A 26295-nucleotide genomic window follows, 5' to 3' on the forward strand; every position below is an offset into this window, starting at 1 on the left:
TAACCCAAGGACAACAAGGAAGGAGCTCCGGGAAGATCTCATGGCAGTGGGGACATTGGTTTCAGTCAATACCATAAGTAACGTACTCCACCGCAATGGTCTCCGTTCCAGACGAGCCCGTAAGGTACCTTTACTTTCAAAGCGTCATGTCAAGGCTCGCCTACAGTTTGCTGATGATCACTTGGAGGACTCTGAGACAGACTGGTTCAAGGTTCTCTGGTCTGATGAGACCAAGATCGAGATCTTTGGTGCCAACCACACACGTGACGTTTGGAGACTGGATGGCACTGCATACGACCCCAAGAATACCATCCCTACAGTCAAGCATGGTGGTGGCAGCATCATGCTGTGGGGCTGTTTCTCAGCCAAGGGGCCTGGCCATCTGGTCCGCATCCATGGGAAGATGGATAGCACGGCCTACCTGGAGATTTTGGCCAAGAACCTCCGCTCCTCCATCAAGGATCTTAAGATGGGTCGTCATTTCATCTTCCAACAAGACAACGACCCAAAGCACACAGCCAAGAAAACCAAGGCCTGGTTCAAGAGGGAAAAAATCAAGGTGTTGCAGTGGCCTAGTCAGTCTCCTGACCTTAACCCAATTGAAAACTTGTGGAAGGAGCTCAATATTAAAGTCCACATGAGACACCCAAAGAACTTAGATAACTTGGAGAAGATCTGCATGTAGGAGTGGGCCAAGATCACTCCAGAGACCTGTGCCGGCCTGATCAGGTCTTATAAAAGACGATTATTAGCTGTAATTGCAAACAAGGGTTATTCCACAAAATATTAAACCTAGGGGTTGAATAATAATTGACCCACACTTTTATGTTGAAAATTTATTAAAATTTAACTGAGCAACATAAATTGTTGGTTTGTAAGATTTATGCATCTGTTAATAAATCCTGTTCTTGTTTGAAGTTTGCAGGCTCTAACTTATTTGCATCTTATCAAACCTGCTAAATCTGCAGGGGGTTGAATACTACTTGTAGGCACTGTATATAATAAGGAAGTATAAGGTAGCAATGGAGAAATACATTTGCTGTTCATGATGTTATTTCACATGAAAATCCCAGCAAGCTATATTAAATGTCAAAGGGGTTCTCACCCAAACCTCAAAAGAAGATACAGAATATCACAAAAGTAACTACACCGCTAACATTTTTGTTAATATTTTAATGATATATTTTCATAGAACAACACTGAAGCTATGACACTTTCATACAATGTAAAGTAGTCAGAGTACACCCCTAAGTGAAAATTGCCAAACTGTGACCAATTAGCAATTTTCTCTCCCTGGTGTCACTGGACTTAGTGTTACAAGGTCTTAGGTGTGAATGAGGAGCAAGTGTGTTAAACTTGGGGAAAGTAGTCAAATTGTGCCCAAAGCATAGATAGTGTGGCCACCATTATTTTCAAGCACTGCCTTAACGGTCTTGGACATGGAGTTCACTAGAGCTTCACAGGAGCCACTGGAATCCTCTTCCACTCATCCATGATGAAATCTCGGAGCTGGTGGACATTTGAGATTTTGCGCTCCTCCACATTCCATTTGATGATGCCCTACATATGCTCAATAGGGTTTATGTCTGGAGACATGCTTAGCCAATTCAGCACCTTTACCTTCACTTTCTTTATCAAGGCAGTGGTTATTTATGTTGGAATAATGCTTTACAGCCCAGTTTCCAAGGGGACAAAGGGAGGGGGATTCATGCTCTGCTTAAGAATGTCAGTACAAGTTAGACTTCATGCTCCTCTCAATGAACTGTAGCTCCTCACAGCTGGCACCACTCATGCATCCCAAACCATGACACTCCCACCACAATGCTTGACTGTAGGCAGGGAACTTGACTTTGAACTCCTCACCTGTTTGCCGCCATACATGCTTGAAACCATCTGAACCAAATACGTTTATATCGTTGTCTCTTCAGACTATTGGACATTGTTCCAGTAATCCATATCCTTAGTCTGCTTGTCCTCAGTAAACTGTTTACAAGCTTTCTTGTGCATCTTTAGAGGCTTCCTTCTGGGGCAACAGCCCTGCAAACCAATTTGATGAAATGTTTGATGTATGGTTTGAGCATTGACAGGCTGACTCTCCCAACAATTTAACATATGCAGCAATGCTCTGGTTATGTTTCTGAGCATGTACACTCAACTCCTTTAGTCAACCATGGCAAGGCCTGTTCTGAAAGGAACCACTCATGTTAAACCGCTGTATTTCTTGGCCACTGTGCTGCAGCTCAGTTTCAGTGTGTTGGCAATCTTATAGCCTAGGCCATCTTTATGTAGAGCAACAATTCTTTTTTTCAGATCTTCAAAGACTTCTTTACCATAAAAGGTGACATGGGACTATTGTGAAAAAATTCCAGAGAGAAAATCTTCTAAAAACCAAGACTAACTAATCCATAAAAAAATACACATTGTGTTTGGACCTCTATGAGGTGGTGTCGGAATATTCCCTTTTTTTGTTTTATGCACGTAAATGTTAGGAAAATATATATTTTTAGGGATTAAATTAAAGTCTTGGTTTTTAGAAGATTTTCTCGCTGGAATTTTTTCACATTACTCCCAGTGTACCCCCCGGTTGCTCACCAGGATCCGTGCTGGAGATAGTCTTCTGGATGGGGTGAGCTGATGCTTATTGTTTGTTTTTGAATGAAAGGTGACATGTTGAACTTCCAGTGACCAATATGATATTATGTGTGAGTGATAACACAAAATGTACCCCATATGACTCAGTGGTACAAGGTCCCCATTCACACCTGGTACTTTGTAACACTATACAGTCACATGACACTGGGAGGGAAAATGGCTAAGTGTGCACAATTTGACTTACAGATGTTCTCATTTTTGTTGACAAGGGTTTAGATATTAAATGGCTGAGTGTTGAGGGCACACTAAACTTACAGTGATATACAAGCTGTACATTGACTACCTTACATTATATCAGTGTCATATCTTCAGTATTGTCCCATGAAAATATGTAATAAATAGTTGCAAGAATGAGAGGTGTGTAATCACTTTTCTGATCTAGTGTAGCAGTCAGTGCCAAGATATGAGTAAGCAGCTTTGACAGATCAGTTATTTGCGGTAATAATATTAAAGTGTCCTTAATAGACCTCTTGAAATGTCTCAGTAAATAGTTGCTTTGATCATGGATTAACACTGAACCAGTTTTTCTAACAGCTCTGTATTGTGCCATTCCTCAGTTATTCTACTTGGAAATTCTTAGTTACTTACCGGTAATGAGATTTTCCAGAGCCAATAACAGCACCACCAGAGAGGTCCATCCCTTCAGGACAGGAAACCCATTAAAATAAAAGGGTGGCACCTCTTCCGCATCAGTCTTTAGTTACAGAGCAAGAGAGGACCTCCAGATAACAGTATATGCCATCACAAAACTAAATAAACTTACTTAAAGCAGTACACCCTTAGTGCAATGTGAAGTGAAGAGAGAAGGAATATAATGGTGCTGTCATGGGCTCTGGAAAATCCAGTTACCGGTAAGTAACTAAGATTTTTCCATTCCCCCATGACAGCACCACCAGAGAGATTTAAATAGATAGAACCAATACCTAGGGAGGGACAACCGCTTGTAGCCCCCCTTTCCCAAATGTTAAGTCTGACGTGGAGGATAAATCCAGTCTCTATAGTGTCTAAAGAATGTATAGGGGGGAAGACCAAAGTTGCAGCTTTACATATCTGGTCGATTGGAACCTCCTCCCCCTGAGCCAAGGAAGTCGACACTGATGTGGTGGAAAGGGCTGTAATGCCATCTGGTATGGAGACGTTACTTGCCCCATAAAAAAATCTAATGGCCTCTTTAATCCACCTAGTTAGTGTACTCTGAGGTTGTAAAGCTCCTAGCTAGCCCATTGAAAAGATATGAACAATGCCTGACTTCTCCTCCATATCTTAGTTGTATCTAAATAGTGTAGTAAGGATCTCCTAATGTCTAGTGTGAAGTATCTCTTTTTTTGCTATTCAGTGGGGAAGCACAGGAGGAGGGAAGAATTCTCTTGAGATCTGAGATTTTTTTTTTTTTTTGCTACTTTAGGAAAGTATGCTGGATCTGTTCTTAAAATGACCCTATCCTCCTGAATCTGAGTATACGGGTGGGAGGTTGATAGATAAGGCCTACATATCGCCAATTCTCCTAGCTGATAACTTTCAGGGTGAGATTTTTGACCAAAATGTCCTGAAGGGGCTCAAAGGGACTCTTGGTTAACACCTCCAACACTATACTTAAATCCCAGTGGGAACCCTGGTGGCAAGGCACCGGGGTTGAACTACTACAAGATTTAACGTATTTTCTGACCCAGGTATTGTCAGCAAGACTAATTGTACAAAGCCCCCAGGCCCGATAACTGTACCTTAAGGGTACTAATGGCCAACACCAATTCCGACCCCCTCTGGAGAAATTCTAAAATGGATTTAAATCTGTACGTTCCCTCTTGGGACAAACTTCCTCCATATTCTACTATATATTTTGGTTGTTACCAGTTTCCTAATATTTAGTAGGGTGGAAACTAGAGCCTGGTAAAAAAATCCATGCTCTATTAGAAGTCTCTGCATGAAATGCAGGCCTGAATTTTGAGGGCGGAACACAGACCCCTGCAATACTAGATCCGGAGTTTCTGGTAGAACCCAGTGGGTGACACCAACAGCCGCCTCACCCAAAAGATCCATTTGGCCAAAATGGAGCAATCAATATTACTCTTGCCTTGTCTTCCCTTATCTTCCTCAAAATTGCTGGAACTAACAGGAGAGGGGGAAAGGCGTAAAGCAGGCCCAACCCCCAGGATATTTGGAAGGCATCCACTGAATGAGGGTTGCAGTTTGGGTTCAGTGAACAGAATTTCTCTAGCTCCTGGTTATCTCTGCTTGTGAAGAGATCTACATCTGGAACCCCCTATTTTTCTAAAATCTGAGAAAAGATTAAATCGAGTTAACGGACATTCTCCCTGCTTAATTTGATTCCAGCTCAGAAAATCTGCAGTATAATTTTCCCTCCCCTTTATATGGAGGGCCGTCAGGAAGAAAAGATGGTACTGTGCAAGGCTGAAAATATCTTGAGTTGTCTCCATCAGGCCTTGTCCCTTCCTAGTGGTTTATATAGGCTCTGGCACCCTGTTGTCTGGAAGTATCCGAACATGGTAACCTTGCAGAACTGAAAGCAACTCTTTAAGGGATTTTCCTATTGCCCAGAGTGCCCTTTAATTGGAGGAACTCCATTTTCCCCTGAGACTTCCATACCCCCTGAACTATGTGTCCCATTATGTGTGCTCCCCAACCTAAACCCCAACCTAATGCACTTGCATCTGTGTTAACTGTCTGTTACCGCAACCATCCAAGGAACTCCTGCTGACAGGTTGTCCTAGTGAAGCCACCATTTGAGGGAGTGTAAAGTTAGTGAGGATAGCACTAGTTCTCCTTCTAAATAACCCCCCCAAACGCCTCTGCACTCAAAACGTCCCTCTGAAGGCAACGGTAGCAGAGCTGAGCCCATAAGATGCAGGGATGCACAAAGTGAGAATTACTAGCAGGAACATGGCCTTCCTGAGATACATGGATGGACTGTCTTCGGCTGAGGTCACAAATGCTGTCGTTTTGTATTTCTTCTCCTATGAAAGGAGACACAATTGGGATACAGAGTCCAGAAGTAGACCTAGAAAAAAAAAACTGTCTCTTAACCAGCTGCAGTCTTGATTTCTTCAGATTTAGAATCAAATCTAACTGGGTCAAGATGGATCTGACTCTCAGGATCTGAGTGTAATAGTGTTCTTCCGACCACCCTAAGACCAGGAAGTCGTCTAAGTATGGTACTATGAGAATATCTTGCTCCCGCATATGGGCCATCATCTCTGCTATGACTTTTGTGAACACCCTAGGTGCCATAGAGAGACTGAGGGGCAGGGCTCTGAATCGAAAATGCATCAGCTTTTGACCCACGGGCACATCCTGAGATACTTTGGATGATTGCTGTGGATCGGGATGTGATATAAGGTATCCTTTAGTATAAACTCAAGTGATTTGTGCTCTGTGTGTGCCTAAAATATTGCTCCGCCTTACTGTAACGATATTTATTATACTTGCTAATGCAGGGTGTTTTAAATATGCAATACAAAATAACTCCATATTAGAATAGTCCTCCCAGTGCAGGGTGATATTAACAGGACAGGTGTAGCCTGTCGATAATCATAATCCCAAAATAAGCTACATAATCTTTAAATCCTTGCTATCAAAGAAGAACTAATACCTACAGATATTTATGCTATCATATACGATATTGATGCTCTGCACAGCCTGTATTAGGCAATTAATTTGATGTGTCATGACATTTGCAATAGTCACCCATTAACTGCATTACCATTTCATCAAATGGAATTAAGAAATGCTTAACCTGATGTTGGTATGTTGTTGAGCATGTATTTCATCAATCCAATGCACTCTGTGCAAGCATATCAAATTGATGTAACTCATAGCATCTGTTTAATATCTGTGCTATACAGCTCAATGCATAGCAGTATCAGTACTGAGTGCCTCGCCAGCTCGTCAGACAGCTGATCGTATATCCTAAAGTGCCCTTGCCTATCTAACATATGTGTTACCTACGCGTTTCATCTGTATTTGCAATGGCTGCCCAGACTCATCAGGGGTAATAGCAGCTTATTCTATTCAATGCATTTGATAGTGTATTTGTCACGCTAGGAACGGGGGAACAACTAAGCGCACAGCGAAAGGGAAGGGAGACCATGTGTCTACGAAGAGGGAAAATTGTGACCCATGACCAAACCTACTGCTGGTCCCTGGAGTCCCTCACCACCCTAGATCGGCTCGGCACATGGGTGCGGAACCTGATACCTGACCCTAGGTATCCCTAATGCTGGGCCCTAAATAGAGAATGGATGGGTTGAGCTCTTAGGTCAACCCCACTAAACAACTAGGGAAGACACAAGTGGGACACACAGGGGGAAAAGTATGAACTACTTATCATTAGATAACTCAGTTAAGAGTTCAGCAGAGCTTTCAGCAATGATACCACAGAGTAGTACAAATCACCTACTCTATCATTGCAATCTCAGCTTGAAGGAACTGAAAATATCACCAGCACAATCTAAAGGAAGGAAGGGGTATTTAAACACCAAGGGAATACTGGCAATCAACAGCTGGGTGGAAGTCGAGCTCCTGCTGGATCCAAAAGGGAGAGAGATGAATCCAGCAGGAAAGCTACCTATACCAATGAATATTAACAGCAGGAACAATGGAAAATCAGGGAGCATTCTGCTCAGCCAGACGCTGTGACCTTCGATAGCCAGAAATCACATGACTGTCACACGTGACACATCCTTGACAGTATTTTTGCAATAACATGCCAGAGTGATAGCTAGCCACTATCGGCGGCTAATGAAACCTCCCTTTATGGAATCAAAACTCCCGTCCTCTTCCACAGCGTCCGACCGCACCAATCGGTCTCTGCTTTAGCATAATGACGGGAATGGCTCATGTTGGAAAGGAGCAAAGAGGGGCTGCGGTCGCGGTATGGCATGGCCAATGGTATGGCTTAGATTATCCTGTTGGGCTAATCATTGTCTGCCCCAGCAATTGCCATTCTGTCCCATACATGCTGGGCCATAATAGTTGTTTACCTACTACGTCCATAGGGATTTGTTGTTTTTTGTTTTTTTTTTATCTTAATGCATGCCAATCAAATATCCATTGTAATTACAGTATATATAGCAAGTCTATTAAGCATGCCAATAAAGGCCCCATTACACGCAGCGATATCGTTAACGATATCGCTAGCAAGCGTACCCGCCCCCGTCGTTTGTGCGTCACGTGCAAATAGTTGCCCGTGGTGCACAAAATCGTTTGGAGCAGTCACATGGACTTACCTGCCTAGTGACGCTGTTGCTATCGGCGAACCGCCTCCTTTCTTAGGGGGCGGTTCATGCGACGTCACTAAGCGGCCACCCAATAGAAGCGGAGGGGCGGAATGAGCGGCCGTAACATGCCGCCTACCTCCTTCCTTCCTCATTGCCAGCGGCCGCAGGTAAGCTGTAGTCGTTCCCGAGGTGTCACACGTTGCGATCCCCACGTAGCGATGTGTGCTGCCTCGGGAACGACAAACAACCTGCGACCTCAACAATCAACGATATTTTGAAAGTGAACGATGTGTCAACGATCAACGATTAGGTGAGTATTTTTGATTTTCGTTAACGGCCGTTCGTTGGTGTCACACACAACGACGTCGCTAACGATGCCAGATGTGCGTCACGGAATCAGTGACCCTGGCGATATATCGTTAGATATGTTGTTGCGTGTAACGGGGCCTTAAGATGACCACTGAAAGATATATGGATGTTGTAGGTATATAACTATTATGCCCCTGCATGGCGATTGCTGGGGCACATAACTATTGGCCTAACAGGACTCTCTAAGTCACACCATTGGCCATTTGGGACTGCGACCGCCGCCCCTTATTGCTCCATTCCAACAGAAACCATCCCAGTCATACCCTAAAGCGGAGACAGCTTGGTTCGGTTGGCCGCTGTGGAATGGGGCGGGAGTTTCGAATCCATAAAGGGAGGTTTCATTAGCCGCCGGTAGTGGCTAGCTATGACGCCGACATGTTATCGCAAAAGTACACCATCAAATGCATCGAATAGAATAAGCTGCCATTACCCCTGATGAATGTGGGCAGCCATCGCAAATGCAGACAAAATGTTAGACAGGAAAGGGCACTTTAGGATATACGGTAAGCTGTCTGATGTGCTGGCAAGGTACACAGAGTACAGATATTAAATTGGTGCCAAGAGTTACATCAATTTGATATGCACTCAGAGTGCATTGGATTGATGAAATACGTGCTCAACAACATACCAACATCAGGTTGAGAATTTCTTCATTCTATCCATTTGATGAAATGGTGATGCATTTAAATGGGTGACTGGTACAAATGCCAAGAAATGTATTGTCTAATACAGGCTTTTAAGAGCATCAACATCAATCTTGGGATTAGGATTATCAACAGGCTATACCTGTCCTGTTAAGGCTAAGTTTACACACTGCATTTTTTTGACGCTGCGTTTTTGGCTGCTAAAAACGCACAAAAACGCACCCACGTCAAAAAAAGCGGCAAAAAATGCATGCGTTTTTACCGCGATTTGGTGCGTTTTTGGCTGCGTTTTTGATCTCTGCGTTTTTCTGCGGTTTTCCAATGCATTGCATGGGGGGAAACGCAGAAAAACGCAGGAAAGAACTGACATGTCTTTTTTTTTTTTTTTAAGCTGAAAAACGCAGCTAAAAAAAAAAAAAAAAAGTTGTGTGCGGACAGCAAAATTGAAAACTCAGACTTTGCTGGGGAAGCAAAGTCATGCAGTTTTGGAGGCCAAAACCGCACCCGAAAAACGTGCAAAAACGCCGCGAAAAACGCACTGTGTGCACATAGCCTAATATAACCCTGCACTGGGAGGACTATTCTAATATGGAGTTATTTTGTATGGCATATTTAAAAACACCCTGCATTAGCAAGTAGAATAAATATCATTACAATAAGGTGGATCAATATTTTAGCAAGCACATAGCACTTAAGTTTATATTAGTTGTAACCATAGGGACACTATAAAAAGTATTTTCAAATATCTAAAAAGTTACATTTTAGATAAAAGTCCAAATAAAACAGTCTGACATATTCCTAATTGGGGGGCCATTTGGATAAATATACGGTGACTAGACATCCTCTAAATCCAATACAACCATGAAGCAACCCAGGAACAGGTTTATTGCAGTCCTTATCGAATCGATTTTGAATGGACGGTGAACTAGAAATCTGTTTATTCTCTTTAAGTTGATGATGACTCTGTAGGATCCGTCAGGCTTATTTTCATTAGAAAAAGAGGGGAATAAAACCCTGTCCCCTCCTGTGTTTTGGTAACCAATGTGAAGATGTTCTTCCACCCCAAAGACATGATTTCCCCCTACAGAGCTAGATGACTGTCACGTGACTTCCTGAAAAATGTTATAATTAGGGACCCCTGAGGGGGCGAGAGAAATGATACTTTAAATCGCCCTTTATTATGTTCAGATTCCATTTGCTGGAAAATATTTTTTGCCAAGCTGGGAGAAATGATTACCCCCCCCCCCCCGCACCTGGATGATGGAGTCATTGGGCAGCCTTTTTACCCTGCAAGGAGGGACTGCCAAATATAAAACAGGAACCTCTTTTTCTCATCTCCCCAGGTCTCGTGATTCTTGGGAGGCTTCCTCCCGATATATTTGTCCTCAGAAGAAAGGAATGCTTTTTAAAGGGGGCGCTTGGGAAAGTGGCAAACCTTTTCTTTTTGTCTCCCACCTTTTCCAGTATATCATCTAAAGCACTGCGGGGGAAAAAAAAAAAAAATCACCTTCGCAAGGGACTGAACATAGCCTAGCCTTAGACTGAGAATCCCTAGGCCAACACTTGAGCCACAAGGCCATTCTAGCAGAGCTGGACAGGGCAGCAGATTGTTCAGAGAGCTGCATAGTATCTGCCGATGCATCCACTTGGAAGGCTGCTGCTCCTTGCAATAAGGGTAGAGTGGATAGGAAATCTTCTCCAGACGTGCTGCCTCTAAGTTGTTGCTGTCATGCCATCAGAGATCTGGCCATAAAAGTCACTGCAATGGAGGGTCTTAAGGACCCCAAAGCAGTTTCACAGGAACCTTTTAGATAGCTATCTGCCCTTCTATCCAAGTGATCATTTAAGCTCCAAAAATGAACGTCTTTTCTTTTGCTCCAATCCCCCAAAAATTACATCCTCTACAGATTCCGGCCCTCTAGTTTCAACCAGCCCCATAGTGGACCTAACCGCTTTGACCAGGCAGCTGGTCTCTGTAACACTGAATCATTTCTTGCCACCTACCCTTCATCTGAAGAGGACAACGAGGAGGAGGTGGATCCTAAGCTGGAACTATTTACCGGACCTGAGGATCTGCGGCTTCTTTTACCCTTCTTATATCTGCCAAATTATTTAAAGGATTCATTCACTTCCACCCTTATTGTGGATTTTAAATTTGAAGAGAAGTCTGGGGCCTCCTAAGTGATATTCTTTTGTTTGCATAACGTACAAAAATCCTTCTGCACCCTAGGTGGAAGAGGGCTTTTAAATATGGCGCACACCGAACCTTTTAACATTGCCATTAATTTCCTAGGCCTCTCCTAAGGGAAGCACAAGACAAGGGTGACTCCTATTAGAAAATATAAGAGATCACTTAACCCCCATGAAACCTGGAGATACCGGATCTGGAGGTTGGACAAGGTCACAAGGTTGATCCTTTCTGAACTCCCTGTATCTCTGTCTGGTCCTGCTGGCGCTCATGCTAGAGTGACTGTCCCCACTGACTCTTGGACGAGCTTGTTGCTGCTCTCCCTCGCCCTGCTAGTACTCTATCATAGGAGGAAGCATGAACACAGTTACCCAGATAAAATGAACTATGGGCTCGACGTGCCAAGCTTAGCAATGGAGCGCGCCATCTTGCAGCGGTCCACGTACGCACCGAAGGTCAAGATGCTGGCACTTTCTGGATTATTCACCCCAGTGTGCTTCATGACAGGGCTACCAATGTGGAAGGTGGGAGCCATGTGCACATGCAGACTCGGGGCGACGCCAGGCAGAAAACCCAGTCCGATTCCCTATGCCTGCGCCCACCACCGCAGATTGACAGCAGCTCTGGGGAGGTGCTTCTAGGGCCGAAATTCGATGACACGGCAGCACTTACAGCGTCTGTTCTACTCTAGGACATCCTGAACTGCCAGCTGTGAGATCTCCCATCTAGGACAGGAAACTGATGCGCAGGAGAGGTGCAGCCTTTTATCTTAGCCTATGTGTCCACGATGCGTCGAGGTACTTGCATTTCTAAACGCATCCTCTGGCAGTAATTGATTTTGCCAAAGTTGCTTTTGACCACAAAATAGCGCTAAAAACGCATGCGTTTTTTTCCCGCGTTTTTGATGCTTTTTTAGCGCTTTTTACATGCTTTTCCATTGCGTTTTGACAGATGCGTTTTGAACATAAAGACACTGCTTAATAAAGTTTAAACAGTCAAACACAATGAAAAAAATAGAAAAAAAAGAATCGAATCTATATTTTTAAGATAAATAATTGAAATAGATTATTTTATAAAATTTAAGTGGTAATTTGATATTTATAGCAAAAATAGCAATAAATTAATATTTTTCTTTATTTTAATTGTTGGACTATGTGTGTGTGTGTAAAGGGACATATGAAATCATTATTTTAATGTCCAAAACGCATGTTTTCTGCACCTAAAAAGAAGGTAAAACTGTAATTTTGATGTTGGTTGCTTTTTGCAACTTCTCATTGACTTCAATGTTAGCAAAACACAGCCCAAATGGCAAAAACAATTGACATGCTGCTTCTTTAAACGCTGAGTTTTTGCCCAAAAATATGCAAATTAAACGCAGCGTTTTGAACTGCATGGTGGGCACAAGAAATCCCCATTTCTCATAGACTTTGCTGGGAAATCACAACGCATGCATTTTGGCATTAAAAAGGTGCAGTTGAAAACGCTGCAGAAAAGCAAGTAAAAACGCATCGTGGACACATAGCCTTAGTGGGTTTCCGGTCCTGGAGGGACAGACTTCTCTCTGATGGTGCTGTCCTGAGAGAAGGGAAAATCTGAGAATAAATTGGCAACTGAGTAAGCACACCCCAGCACTTTGACTGACAGCATGTACTGACAGCTCTCTCAGCACAAGTGTCTGTACAAAGTGCCAGGGTATGCTTACTTTACTTGTGAACGCTGATAAAAGCCGCTCTGTGCAGGCCTCCTTAACAAGGGCGTCAGTTTCCGTGAGGAAATAAGACGTTCATTTTGTCCTTGTAGCTGCACTTTCAGTAAGATGGTCAGAAAGCATTGTACTTCTATTTACGTGGAGGTCAATCCTATATCTGGAGGTAAATAGGATTTTTCAAGGTGAAAGGTTCCATTTAAGTGGTTTATTGGGTTTGCAAGTATTAATTAATACAGATATGTCAGGAGAGTTGACAATGTGCTCTGAGCTAAACATATACACAGAGCTAGAATTTGGAATAAGCCTTTAGTCAGTTACACAAGACTGATATACAGTACATAACATTATACTGAACTGCATATAAAGTATTTTTGTTTTTCACCAACTACGCTACCTGAAAGTGGATAAAACAGGATTCCATCGGTGCTATTTTAAGAAGTCATGCCGGACTTGCGTAATTGGAGTTCAGAATGAGATAACATGAGCTCCCAACTAATCTGGAAGAGTAGGAACATCTTCAGTAGTGTGATGTAATCTGACGCCAGTGTATGATCAGCACATCGGTGTCAATGCCCTTTGCAGTCCGGCCAATACTGGTCTAAATCCAATTTTGTTTTGTACATACTTCAAGCACTATAAAACGGTAACTAGAATAAGTCTTACCAAGATTTTCCTTTTCAACTTCAGCAGTAGAAGACCTGGAAGACAAAAGCAGGAAACAGAAAAATCACAAAAAAAAACAACATAAAATACACAAACAATAAAATAAACATTGCCAATATGTACTGTAGTGGTTGTACACAGGTAAATAAAGAAAAAAAAAAAAAAACAAAAAAAAACAAAAACAGGTAATTGTGATATTTATGGGAAGTTTTTCATTTCTTTACCATGTAGATAAATGGACTTTCCTGTATTCATTCCTCTACTTTGAAAATCTGACTGGGGCCAATGCATTTCAGATGACTAGTCCATGGCAAGTTCCTGGCAGCTTCTCATATCCCCGCTCCCCTAGATTGACAGGTCTGTCCCCACTGGAGACCTGCGCTAGGTAAATGGTCCCTAGTTACTTTTCAATGCCACAGCATTTAGCGTAAAACATACACAGCTCTAAGAACATAGCCAGTGTAATACATGCTCCCCGTGGCTCGGGCTGCACAAATCAACTGACAGCTTCTCTTTAAAAGTGAACCTGTCAGGTGTAATATGGACCCAGAACCATGAGCAGTTCTGGGTGCATATTGCCAGTCTCTGCCTAACTGTCCCAGAATATAGAAGCATAAATAAAGAGATCTTTAGTAAGAGTATTTCTAAAGATCCCTTATGATATGCTAATGAGCGCAGGGACTAGTCGCAAGAGTGTTAAGTCCCTCAACTAATTTGTCCTCTTAACATGTTAGCACATCCACATGGCATTGCCCAGCGTCATCGCCGGGTTTAGGCTTAGTGCGCATGATCAGAAGTACTGTATCTCTCTCTGTACAAGTCTCTCGCTCTCTGTATATGTCTCTGCCCCCCTCTGTTATGTCTCGCTCTCCCTCTATATCCCTTACTCTCTCACTCTGTATCTCTCTCTCATTGCGGTTTGTTGTTGCTACACCTGTAGATTCCAAGATGAGTATAATTTCCAAAATTGAGTCACTTGAGGGGGGGGGGATTCTGATCTTCTCACAATTAAGGGTTCCGTATATGCAGTCGGTAAACTAATGTATTAACATTTGTACTCGAAGAGTCAAATAATGCACCTCCCCTCCAGAGTCTCGACTTGTGGCTCCCATATGGTGTTCTTACCATGTTCAGCCAAAAATGTGTGACAGATTTTGGTGTCATTTTTACCCATTTCCCGGTGTGAAAATGTAAAATCTGTAGCTAAAATCAAGAATTTTGTGGTAAAAATGTTAATTTTTCATTTATTCAGGCGATTCACAGAATTGAATAATATTAGACGAATGGTTATGCTTATTAATTCCCTAGATGAAATACTCGAGAGGAAGTTTCCAAAATGGGGTCAATTGTGCAAGTTTATATTTAACCCTTCTTAAAAAAAAAAAAAAAAAGTACATTTCAAAAAAATCATGCTGATGTAAAGTAAACGTGCTAAACGCTAACTATTTTGTATGACACAACTTTCTGGTTTAAAGGGAACCTGTCACCAGATTTGGAGCCTATAAGTTGCGGCCACCACCATGGGTTCTTATATACAGCATTCTGTATATAAGAGCCCAGGCCACTGTGTAGAACATTAAAAAAAAAAAAAAAAAAAAAAAAAAAAATCACTTTATAATACCTAAACTGTCACTGCAGTTGGGTCATATGGGCGTCTCTATTCTCTAGTGCCGGCGCCTCCTCTTTCGGCCATCTTTATCCTCCTTCTGAAGCCTGTGTGCATGAGGCATCCTACGTCATACACAGTCACCGGTCGTGCGCAGGCGCACTACAATACTTTAATCTGCCCTGCGCAAGATCAAAGTGCGCCTGCGCAGGACCTCAATGCCAGCGAGTGTGGAGGACGTCATGCACTCTGGCTTCAGATGAACGACAACAAAGATGGCCGAAAGTGGAGGCGCCGGCACTGGAGAAGAGAAAACGCCCATATGACCCAACTCCACCGCAGCGACCGTTTAATTGAGTATTATAAAGTGATTTTTACGTTCTACACAGCGGCCTGGGCTCATATATACAGCATGTTAGAATGTTGTAGAAGAGCTCAGTGGTGGTGGCCGCAACTTATAAGCCCCAAATCTGCTGTCAGGTTCCCTTTAAGGGCATAGCATTTTAATGTTTGAAATATGAAAAACCTACCAACGTTTTCACCAAATTTCCGATATTTTTACAAATCGATTGCAAAAAAATATCATCCTAAATTTATCACTAATATGAAGCACAGCAGACCTGAGCTTGCTCTCATTAGAAATCTACATCTCCTCCAGCAGTGTCGTCTGCTCAGCTGTACTCCCCCTTCCCATATACTGGATGTCTGCGAGATGGAAGCTGAAGAAGTGTTAGTTGCTAACAGCTCCACTGCTAACACAATGTGAGAAGATTTAAAAACTGCAGAGATTTTTTTTTTCATTTTAAAAGCAATACTGTAATCACAGAAAACTCTGCGGTTAGATCAGAAGAGCAGACTATCAGTCATTATATGTAATACACTAGTAATTCTCATTATGATTTAAGAGGCGGTGCAGTGCAGACTAGTCGGATGGATGTCTTCATTCTCCAGTATCTTTTGGCCATCTTGGTTCTTCTTCTAAAGCCTGAATGCATGACACGTCCTACGTCATCCACACTAGCCAGCATTGAGGTACTACGAAGGTGCACTTTAATTTGCCCTGAACAGGGCAGATCAAAGTATTGTAGTGTGCCTGCGCGGGACCTCAATGTCGGATAGTGTGGATGACGTAGGAAGCGTTATGCACCCAGGCTTCAGAAGAAGAAGGACAAAGATGGCCAAAAGGAGGCACAGATACTGGAGAATGGAAACATCCATCCGACCAGTCTGCACCGCACTGCCCCTTAGGCGAGTATTACAAAGTGATTTTTATGTTCTACACAGCGGCCTGGGCTCTTATATACAGCATGTTAGAATGCTGTATAAGAGCTCAGTGGTGGTAGCCGCAGCTTATAGTCGCCAAATCTGGTGACAGGTTCCCTTTAAGGAATCAGTTTATGTAACTTTGTATGACCTACATGCCCATATAGGCAGCTTAGCAGGATTGTTCCTACTGATCAACTGCACGGTCTTAGGCTAGGTTCACATTTAGGCCGAATTGTATCAGTCACAATCTGCGCCTCTGGTAAACAACGGAATCCGTTTAGCGGATGCCGTTGTTTCCCATAGACTTGTATTAGTGGCAGATTGCGACTGATGACCTTGCGTTGCATCCGCTGCGCGGGAGGTCAGTCGTTTTTGGACTGACCGCCAGGCGGAAACAACGCAGAATGTAACGTTTTTTGGGCCGTCAAAATTAACGCACCGCGCAGGAATCTGTCAAGCTTGTAATGTTTGTCTATGGTGCTGGATTCCGTCGTAATCCGTCTTACAAGGGAATCCAGTGCTGGATTCCGTCATGCTCTACTGAGCATGCCCAGCATGTTTGACACACCCACTGGGCTCTCCCAAACACAAAAAACGGACGCACAGCGGATGTAACGGACGCGACGGATCAGTTGGGGGTTTTTTTTCACAGGATTCCTGTGAACGGAATCCTGTGAAAAGCACATCCGTTGCGTCAGTTGACATCTAAAAAACGACGGAGCCGTTGCTGACGGACCTGACGAATTTAAAACAACGGAAATGTGAACCTAGCCTTAAAGGACATCTAAGTCTTGCATTAAGCAGTTGTCACCAGTTTTCTAATCTGCTGTACACTTGGATTTTTACCTTAATTGTGACAAAAAAAATATATATATCTTCAGTAACAAAAAAAAAAGATCCTGTTAAGGTGAGATAATGCAGGTTTAGATACTTTTCAGTTTCTAAACCAATGGTCAGATACCTTCCTGCTGCAGGAACAATCCAGCATTGTAAACATTAAACTATGTGGTATAATGAATGTCAATGCTTTGGGCAGAACATGTACACCAGATTTCAGCACAAGGGAAACACAGTGTCAGATAACCATATGACGGCAACTTCACTGACGTAAATGTAGTCATGTGTCTCAGGCAGGTTAAGTAACAGAAGCCTCCTCCATCCCTACCAATGAGAAGTAGGGGTGTGAGAGGGGTGTGGAAACTACACACTCACTGCAATGTTATGTAATATTTCTGGCACAAAGACAAACCGTGTCCATAGCTCTGTAAGGTGGAATAATAATCTCATGATTCACATCAGCAGACAGGAAAGGGCCTGAAGACTGGTAAAACATTTAGCAACAAGCATTCTAATAAGCAGGGAACCGGCCTCCAGCAATCTGTAACAGAGCTCTGTCAGCAAAGGAACGCTCCCAGTACTCAAAAACGCAGAATTCACGGAGGTCTATCTACACAAGGATTAGGAGTGATTGAAAATATCGGTCATCTCGCTTTCCTTTATAAGCTCTAAAAAGAAAAAAAAAAAAAAGTATTGTACAGAGAAAACAAGGTGTCACGTATCTACAGTATAAGGGAAAACTTAGCGATCGGTGGGGGTCCAAACACCGCAGAATGGGGCACTTTTATAAGGAGTGGCAATGTGCGTGGTCGACCACTGATCCATTCATTTTCCATGGGGCAGCCGAGTGCTGCACTCAGCTTTTTCAATTTGTCCCATAAAGAATGACTGCAGCAGTGGTCAAGCCAGAATCCACACACAACTGCTCTACTTTAATGGGGATAAACAGATTCAATTGAGACTTAAAATTCCCTGTTCTGAAAATTAGTGTGGGAACAACTTAATCAGTTACGCATCACCTCTACCGTGACATTGTCTGCTGAAAACAAGTTAAGGATGAATTTCAAGGGCATGGATGACAGCAACCTCTGCACTTTTTTTTTTTTTTAAACTGCATTTAATGTGAAAAAAAAAATCCGTAATTAGTTTAAAATGACTAGAGATAAGCGTACCTGAACTGTAAAGTTAGTGGTTTGCACTGAACACGGATTTAAACAAAAAAAAAAAAAACACCTGTCAGTACGTGTGCTGTAGGTACGCTAACCACTCAATTGAGCATCGGGGTGCTCAGGTACGCTCGATGCGAGGCCCAGTGCGAGTCGCTTGCAGTTTCTGAATGGCTTTCACTGGGGGTAAAAACCCTACCTCACCCAGAAATGCTCAGTTTATAGATGGCTACATGTGGGTGGAGAGCCGAGCTGCCCAATCATTGACTTCCTAAGGGGTCCGGGCTTACAGATCAAAGTTCAGGTCAAGCCTGGGTCACCAACTGAACTTTATCGAAAGCGTTACTGAACCACGGGTCTGCTCATCTCTAATAATGACCACGTAGTTTGGAAACTTATATGCAATACAGCACATGGCAAGCTGCTTGATTCCATTACAGAGGTTTTACACAGGAAAGAGAATCATTTTAAGATCAGGGAGGGTCCAACACCCAGAATCCTCAAAGATCAGCAGATATTTTGCTAAAATGGCAGCGGGATGTGAACTTTGAACAGATCTGCAATGCCCAGCACCATTCAATAGTATTGTACAATAGCTTCTGTGAAAAGAATAGGAGCTGATCTGCAGAGCAGTTATTCTGCAACTGCATAACATTTTTTAAATATTTCACAATAAGACTAGAGTTTGCGATAGCAAAGAGTTAAAATGAACCATATGCCCAGATCATCAACGTACAGTATATAGAGGTCTGCTACCAACAGCCATGCCATCACAAGTGTCCTCTGCTTATTTGACAAATAATGGGTTGGCAATGTGCTTGCCAGCAAAGATGGCTACTGGTCTCTAATGTTGAAGAAGTAGTAATAAATTATATATATATATATATATAATATATATATATATATATATATATATATATATATATATATATATATATATATATATATATATATATATATATATATATATATATATATATATATATATATATATATATATATATATATATATATATGTATATGTATATGTATATATATATATATATATATATATATATATATATATATATATATATATATATATATATATAGAATATATATATCTATATCACACACACATATACATACATATATACATACATATACACACACACACACACACACACCTATTATATATATATTTTTTTTCTTTTTTAGGCGTGGGCTAAAAAAAAAAAAAAACCAAAACAAAAAAAGGGGGGGGGGGGAATCCATCAACTTTATGAACCCATTGTTCTTAACATATGTTTATTGCAATAAATTAAAAGGAGTTGTCTGGGATTTTATTTTTTCATATGGGTCGTCCAACTGCCTGCTTGTTCTAGCTGATGATGATTTCCGCCAGCTAGGGTGGTCACCAATTGCTCCTACTGAGGATTCTCCTTTTTATAGTGACATCACAAAGACAGAGCAGCTTCTTCTCTTTTGCTCTACCAAATCATGCTCATTAACAGCTGTCTCACTGCTGCTTAACGGTGGGGTGCCAGCTGTCAATCAACATGATGATGGCAGTGACATTGCATTGACAGAGCAGACCAAAAGAGAAAGCGCTGCTCTGCTAACGTGGGGGTTAAACCAGTAGTAGGATAGGAGTATTAGTTTGCGCTGATTATGTTAGATTCAAGAAATTCAGAAGATGCTGCATATGATATAACCATGTGGTTTAGTCTCTACGGATTTCAAAGTTGAACCAGCTTCATCCACAGAACCACAATATTTTGTAGCTCTCATGATGAAGTTGCTTCAAATTGGAAACGCATAGACAATAAACCGCATGGTCCAATCATATACAACGTCCTTTGGATTTTTTTAATCTAAAAGTCAGCAGAGCAGACTACTAACCCTCTCCTCCTACTACTGGTTCTACCCTCTAAGACATTAATGCAGACTCATCAGGCCTGGTCCATTTTACAATAGTCTATCACAGTATGAGCTTATTCACACAAATCGACATATATTTTCTTTCATAAATTGTTCTGCTTCCATATTGCATCAACTTTAATTTAGCACCATTCTGAGATCAGTTCAATTTGTAATTCTGTTAAATCATTACGTTCTATTTCATTGCTGTTCATGCAATGCTGCTGATACGCGATTAAAAAAAGTGGCTAAAAACAACCTAAAAGTACTGGATTTTTTAAACTTTTTTAATAAGATAATAACTAATAAAAATTCGGACTATACAATTTTAAATGAGCTCTACTGTAACGCAGCTAAACTAACAATTTTCCTGCTTTTCTTATTCTCTTGCACTTTATTCAGCTTGGCCTTCCGCACTGCCTAAATGAAATGAAAGTTAGGTAGAAAATGTAAAATAATAGCCGCTCACACAAATTTGTATGAACCGTTTGCAGGAGCAGAACATGTCCTTCCGCTTCATTAGCGCTGGTTACAGGAAGCAGATAGGATATGCATCTAGTAATTCCCATTGATTTAGTTGGATGCTCCGGATACTCGCCTTATCAAGTGAGACAAGAACTTGTTAAAATGAATTCTTAACATTGTTAAGAGATAAACAAGAGAAAACATCTATGGGAACGCGAGCCTTATGAGACTGCATCTGTCATTGCGGTTTTTGGATTGTCAGTTCATTGTTACTGTATCCTCGCGAAGCAGATGCCACAACATTTAGCCGTTTCTCGGGGAGAAAGTTGGACAGCTAAAAACCTTTATAATTAAAAAGGCAACTGTACATAAGAGTGCACTACATCTGCTTCCATGCCTTTACCCAGGAGTGCACTAGAGGAGATAGAAACAAGAGTCTTAAAATGTGGAAGAAGTTGAAGAAAATTAAAATGACTTCTTGATTTTCAGAAGGGTTATTAAACAAAGACCTCCTGAAATTTGGATTTCATACATTTTCATGCTGTAAACTCAATGCGGGCTAATACATCTTGCGTATAGGACATGTGCTGTACATCTAGATGACAAGTATAAATTAGATTTCTTGCAAATTAGTTGTTTGTCACAAGTACGCTGGTAGAAGCTGTAAAAGTCCACATCTTACAGTTATTTCCGAGTCCATCTATTCTTCCTTGGAGGAACGCAGGCTATTCCCAGACCAACAGTGCTGTCTAACACCTGTCTCTTACAGCTTGTTAAACTGTCTGTGGTGCTCCATGTTGCCGAGTAGAGACATAAAAACACTAGCAAAGGTGTAGATAAGGATTTCTGTCTTATCAAATTGGAAAAGAACACAGGCTGGAATAACACAACGAGACGGGATTTAGGAGGCAGTCAATTCAGCAGGTGTGAAGATTAAATGACAAAGATATGAGGATCTCCTGTTCTAGCTATTAATGGGTTGGCATGAAAGATGTTCAAACCAGCGTGATAGTTTCAGATGCCTCTGTAGTATTTGAAACCTTAAAGCTTTAAAGAAAGAAAAAAAAAAATATATAACGAAACAAAAAAAGATGTACAACTTAAGATGCACGTGTTCAGATTGAAACAAAATGTATGAAAATGGCACAAGCTGCATTATTCATGCCAATGAATGAAAAATGCCACCCAAAATAGGGTAAAAAAAGAAAAGTTAAATTATGATGTAGCTATAGAAGAAAAGTTGCACAAAGCTACACCCATGCCGGAGAATTTAAGTATCTATTCGTTCATGCCTATGAAATGAAAATTGAAGCTTAAAGAAATTGGAATTTTTAATCTTTAAGGCAAATGGATTTTGCTAGACAACTTCACTGGGAATCAGGCCTAGGTGTTCATGTCCTTGACAATGACACTCTTAATTCCGGTCCCTGTGCGGTCACATCTCCGCTCTGGGTGCTAGACGGATTTCTCATTGTATTGTTTGCCAAAAATCTTAGTTTTACAGCATAAAAAAGGATGCTTTTGTAAAAGGAATTTTAAAAAGACACAGCCTGATAAAAATATGTAGAAACCTACAATATATTTTATAAGTAAAACATTTTCCATAACATTTTTTATGCCACTTAAAGCATTAAAATTGCTGGTTATGAATTATATTAGCATCATAAAATTACCTGAATGCCACAAGCTTTAGATACAATTTTCCTGTAACTTTTTTATACTACAATCCTAAGTTGTAAAGTACGGTAGTTATGTGTTTGGTTTTTGGATGGATGGTGGCAGGAGACAGTAAGGACACGTGCACACATTGAGTCTTTGGTGAGTTTTTTTTTTTATCTCTCTTTGATCCACTCCTGATTTTGGCTTGCAATCAGAGGAAAAAGGATAATAGAAACGTGCACTACTTCTGCATTTTTTTTACCCACTCCTGGTTTTGGCTATATATACACTGAAGTTAAAAAAACTCAAACTACTCATGTTCACATGGTCTAAAACTTAGTCACTAAAAGGTTAAAAGGGAACCAATCATCAGGATTTTCATATGTAAGCTAAAGCCAGTGCTATACTGGCACTATCAGACTGTACTCTACATACCATTAGCGGTCAGCTCAGATGTTTAGGTTTTGAAATCCAAGAAATTAAACTTTATAAAATCTGCAGCTTCTTGAGTGACAGCAGCTAAGGATCAGCTAATAGTTGGGTGGGTATTCATAGTGCCCCCCTGCCTGTTCTTCCCTTTGTCTGTTCTCTATGCTAATTTTACTATTTATTAATTTCTTCACTTTGATGGCATTGCAGTTGGCACCTTCGCCTAACGTTTATCTCCAGCGCCATCTTTGTGAAGATCGTGTGACCTCCTGCAATTCTTTTCTTGCGGCTCAGAGGGCGGCGCATACGCCCTCACATCTTCTATTCTTGTTGTGACCGTGAGAGCACGTGCGGTCACAACAGAAGTGGAAAACAGCTGATCGGAGGATGCAATTAGCTGCAGAAGCAGGGAAGGCATATGAACATACCTTTGAGACGGTGAGATGAATCCTGCTGTCCTGGCAGGCTGCTTTGCTGGCACGGTGCCCTGGCGCTGCAAACTGTCCTGGCACTGCAAACTGTCCTGGCACGATGTCTTGGTGCTGCACGATGTACTGGCACAATGTCCTCTTCTGCAGCTAATCGCATCCTCCGATCAGCTGTTCTCCACTTCTGTTGTGACCGCCCACACTCTCACGATCACGAGAGAGCAGAAGATGCAAGGGTGCATGCGCCACCCTCTCAGCCGCAAGAAAAAGAAAAGCAGAGGGGAGGTCACATGATCTTCACAAAGATGGCGCCAGAGATAAGCGCTATGCGCAGGCACCAACTCCGATGCCATTTTAGTGAAGAAATTAGTAAATAGTAAAAGTTAGCATAAATAAAAGAGAGGGAGGAACAACAGGTAGGGGGGCGGGAATCACTGAATATCCCCCCAGCTATTTATTAGCTGATTCTCAGATACTGTCACTCAAGAAGCTGCAGATTTTATAAAATTACTTTTTTGGATTTCAAAACCTAAAAACATCAGAGCTGACCACTAAAGGCATGTATAGAATCAGCCTGATAGTGCCAGTATAGCACTGGCTTTAGGTTATACATGAAAAGCCTCATGATTGGTTCCCTGCTGGCTGTCAAAAGACAAGGAATATGTATGATATTATATATATATATATATATATATATATATATATATATATATATATATATATATATATATATATATATATATATATATATATATATATATATATATATATATATATATATATATATTATATATATATGCCTTATTCTGTCTGTCTCCTAAATGACGTCATTACAGTGACAACCGTCGCATTGGCCACTCGGCTCGGCCACGCCCCCCCCACACACATTGGGCACCTATACACCTCCCCCCCAGGACTACTCCTCCTATTATACTCCTCTCTCCCCAGAACTACTCCTCCTATTATACTCCTCTCTCCCCAGAACTACTCACCCTATTATCCTCCTCTCCCCCAGGACTACTCCTCCTATTATTCTCCTCTCTCCCCCCAGGACTACTCCTCCTATTATCCTCCTCTCCCCCCAGGACTACTCCTCCTATTATCCTCCTCTCTCCCCCCAGGACTACTCCTCCTATTATCCTCCTCTCCCCCCAGGACTACTCCTCCTATTATCCTCCTCTCTCCCCCCAGGACTACTCCTCCTATTATCCTCCTCTTTCCCCCCAGGACTACTCCTCCTATTATCCTCCTCTCTCCCCCCAGGACTACTCCTCCTATTATCCTCCTCTCTCCCCCCAGGACTACTCCTCCTATTATCCTCCTCTCTCCCCCCAGGACTACTCCTCCTATTATCCTCCTCTCCCCCCAGGACTACTACTCCTATTATCCTCCTCTCTCCCCCAGGACTACTCCTCCTATTATCCTCCTCCCTCCCCAGGACTACTCCTCCTAGACACACACACCCACACCCCCACCCACACAATGCAACACACAAACAACACCGCTCTCACCCCCCCCCAGAACATTTACAGCGCCCTACATAAACACTTGGCAACTACACAACAAATTATAATTAATTATATAATAAAAAAAAATCATACATTAACTACACAATAAATTCTAGAATGCCCGATGCGTTAGAATCGGGCCACTTCTACTGTCTTATAGATGCTGATATGGCTGCCTAAAGCGCCAACCAAAAGGAGAAGTAACGAGGTTCAAGAAGACTTAAATTGTCAGAGCAGAATGCGAGACGCTCCATGAGAAAAATTGGGAGTCATGGGAGAATGCCTTGTGGGTCTTCGTAGTGATGAGTAGATAGATCCGTAAAAGATTAAGGGAGTTGAATTTCTTGAAATTCGCAGTTTCACACAAATTTGAACATATGTTTTCCCTCTCCCCAAGTGAATGTTCTAAGCAAATACATGATTTTTGAGAAAAATCTGCTGAAAGCAGCAAATTCGATCTTTAAAGGGAACCTGTCATCAGAAATTTAGCTTGAAACCTAAACGTTTCCCCCTCTGCAGCTCGTGGGCTGCATTCTCGCAAGGTTCCTGTACTTTTTGTGGCCCCTTTTAAACCAAATTAAATACTTTATAAACTTGTACCTTTTGCTATGTAAATTTTGTAAATCGTCCATGGGGGCGGGCTCTCTGCTGACCGTTGCTGTTCCTCCAGCACATTGACGCCGTCCCCTCACGTTCCATTTCATCCATCAGGACGCCGCCCACTGCGCCCGAGGTGCCGCCCACGCCAGGATCGCTGGTGACGTGTGTTACAAGCACGAGATTATGAGCGGCGCTGTGATTGCATCGCAAGTGCCCGCCCATAATCTCGTGGATGCGCTTTCCCCCACTGCCTCCAGCGTTCTGCGCAAGCGCTCGCCGGCCAAATGACCCAACGTCACCTCCTTCCCATCTTACCCTGCAGCAGGGCAAGATGGGAAAGAGGTGACGTCGGGTCATCTGGCCAGCAAGCGCTTGCGCAGAACGCTGGAGGAAGAGGGGAAAGTGCGGTCACGAGGTTATGGGCGGCACTTGCTGATGACACACAGCGCCGCCCATAACCTCGTGCCTGCGCAAAACGTCACCAGCGGTCACACGTGCACACAGTGCACAGTCCCGCTACAGTCGCACAGCGCATGCGCGGGACCACGGGCGGCGTCCGGAGATTTGAAATTCAGCATTGGGGGGGGGGGGCGTAAATCTGCTGGAGGAACAGCAACGGTCAGCAGAGAGCCCGCCCCCATGGACGATTTACAAAATTTACATAGCAAAAGATACAAGTTTATAAAGTATTTAATTTGGTTTAAAAAGGGGCCACTAAAAGTACAGGAACCTTGCTAGAATGCAGCCCATGAGCTGCAGAGAGGGAAACTTTTAGGTTTAAAGCAAAATTTCTGATGACAGGTTCCCTTTAAAAGATACGCTGATCTTTACTGCTTAGCAATGTTGAACTCAGGAAAGTGAAACCATGACACGTATTCTTTGGAAGATGTAGTGAACGACATTCTAGGCCAAAATGAACCGACAAACAACAACCAAAAACAGTTTTACACTAATCGCTAGTGCCATTAAATACA

General features: G+C 42.2%; 1 protein-coding gene across 2 annotated transcripts in view; it reads right to left on the reverse strand.

The window, feature by feature from the left end:
* PRODH (proline dehydrogenase 1) overlaps positions 1-26295 on the reverse strand; it is a 184784-nt gene that overhangs the window by 128297 nt on the left and 30192 nt on the right. For both annotated transcript variants that reach the window (XM_075320217.1, XM_075320208.1), the window contains exon 3: positions 13459-13493. In XM_075320217.1, coding sequence (XP_075176332.1) covers positions 13459-13493 — 35 coding nt within the window. The remainder of the gene's footprint in view (positions 1-13458; positions 13494-26295) is intronic.

The sequence above is a fragment of the Anomaloglossus baeobatrachus genome, chromosome 1 (assembly GCF_048569485.1).
Source record: "Anomaloglossus baeobatrachus isolate aAnoBae1 chromosome 1, aAnoBae1.hap1, whole genome shotgun sequence".
Classification (NCBI taxonomy): Eukaryota; Metazoa; Chordata; class Amphibia; order Anura; family Aromobatidae; genus Anomaloglossus; species Anomaloglossus baeobatrachus.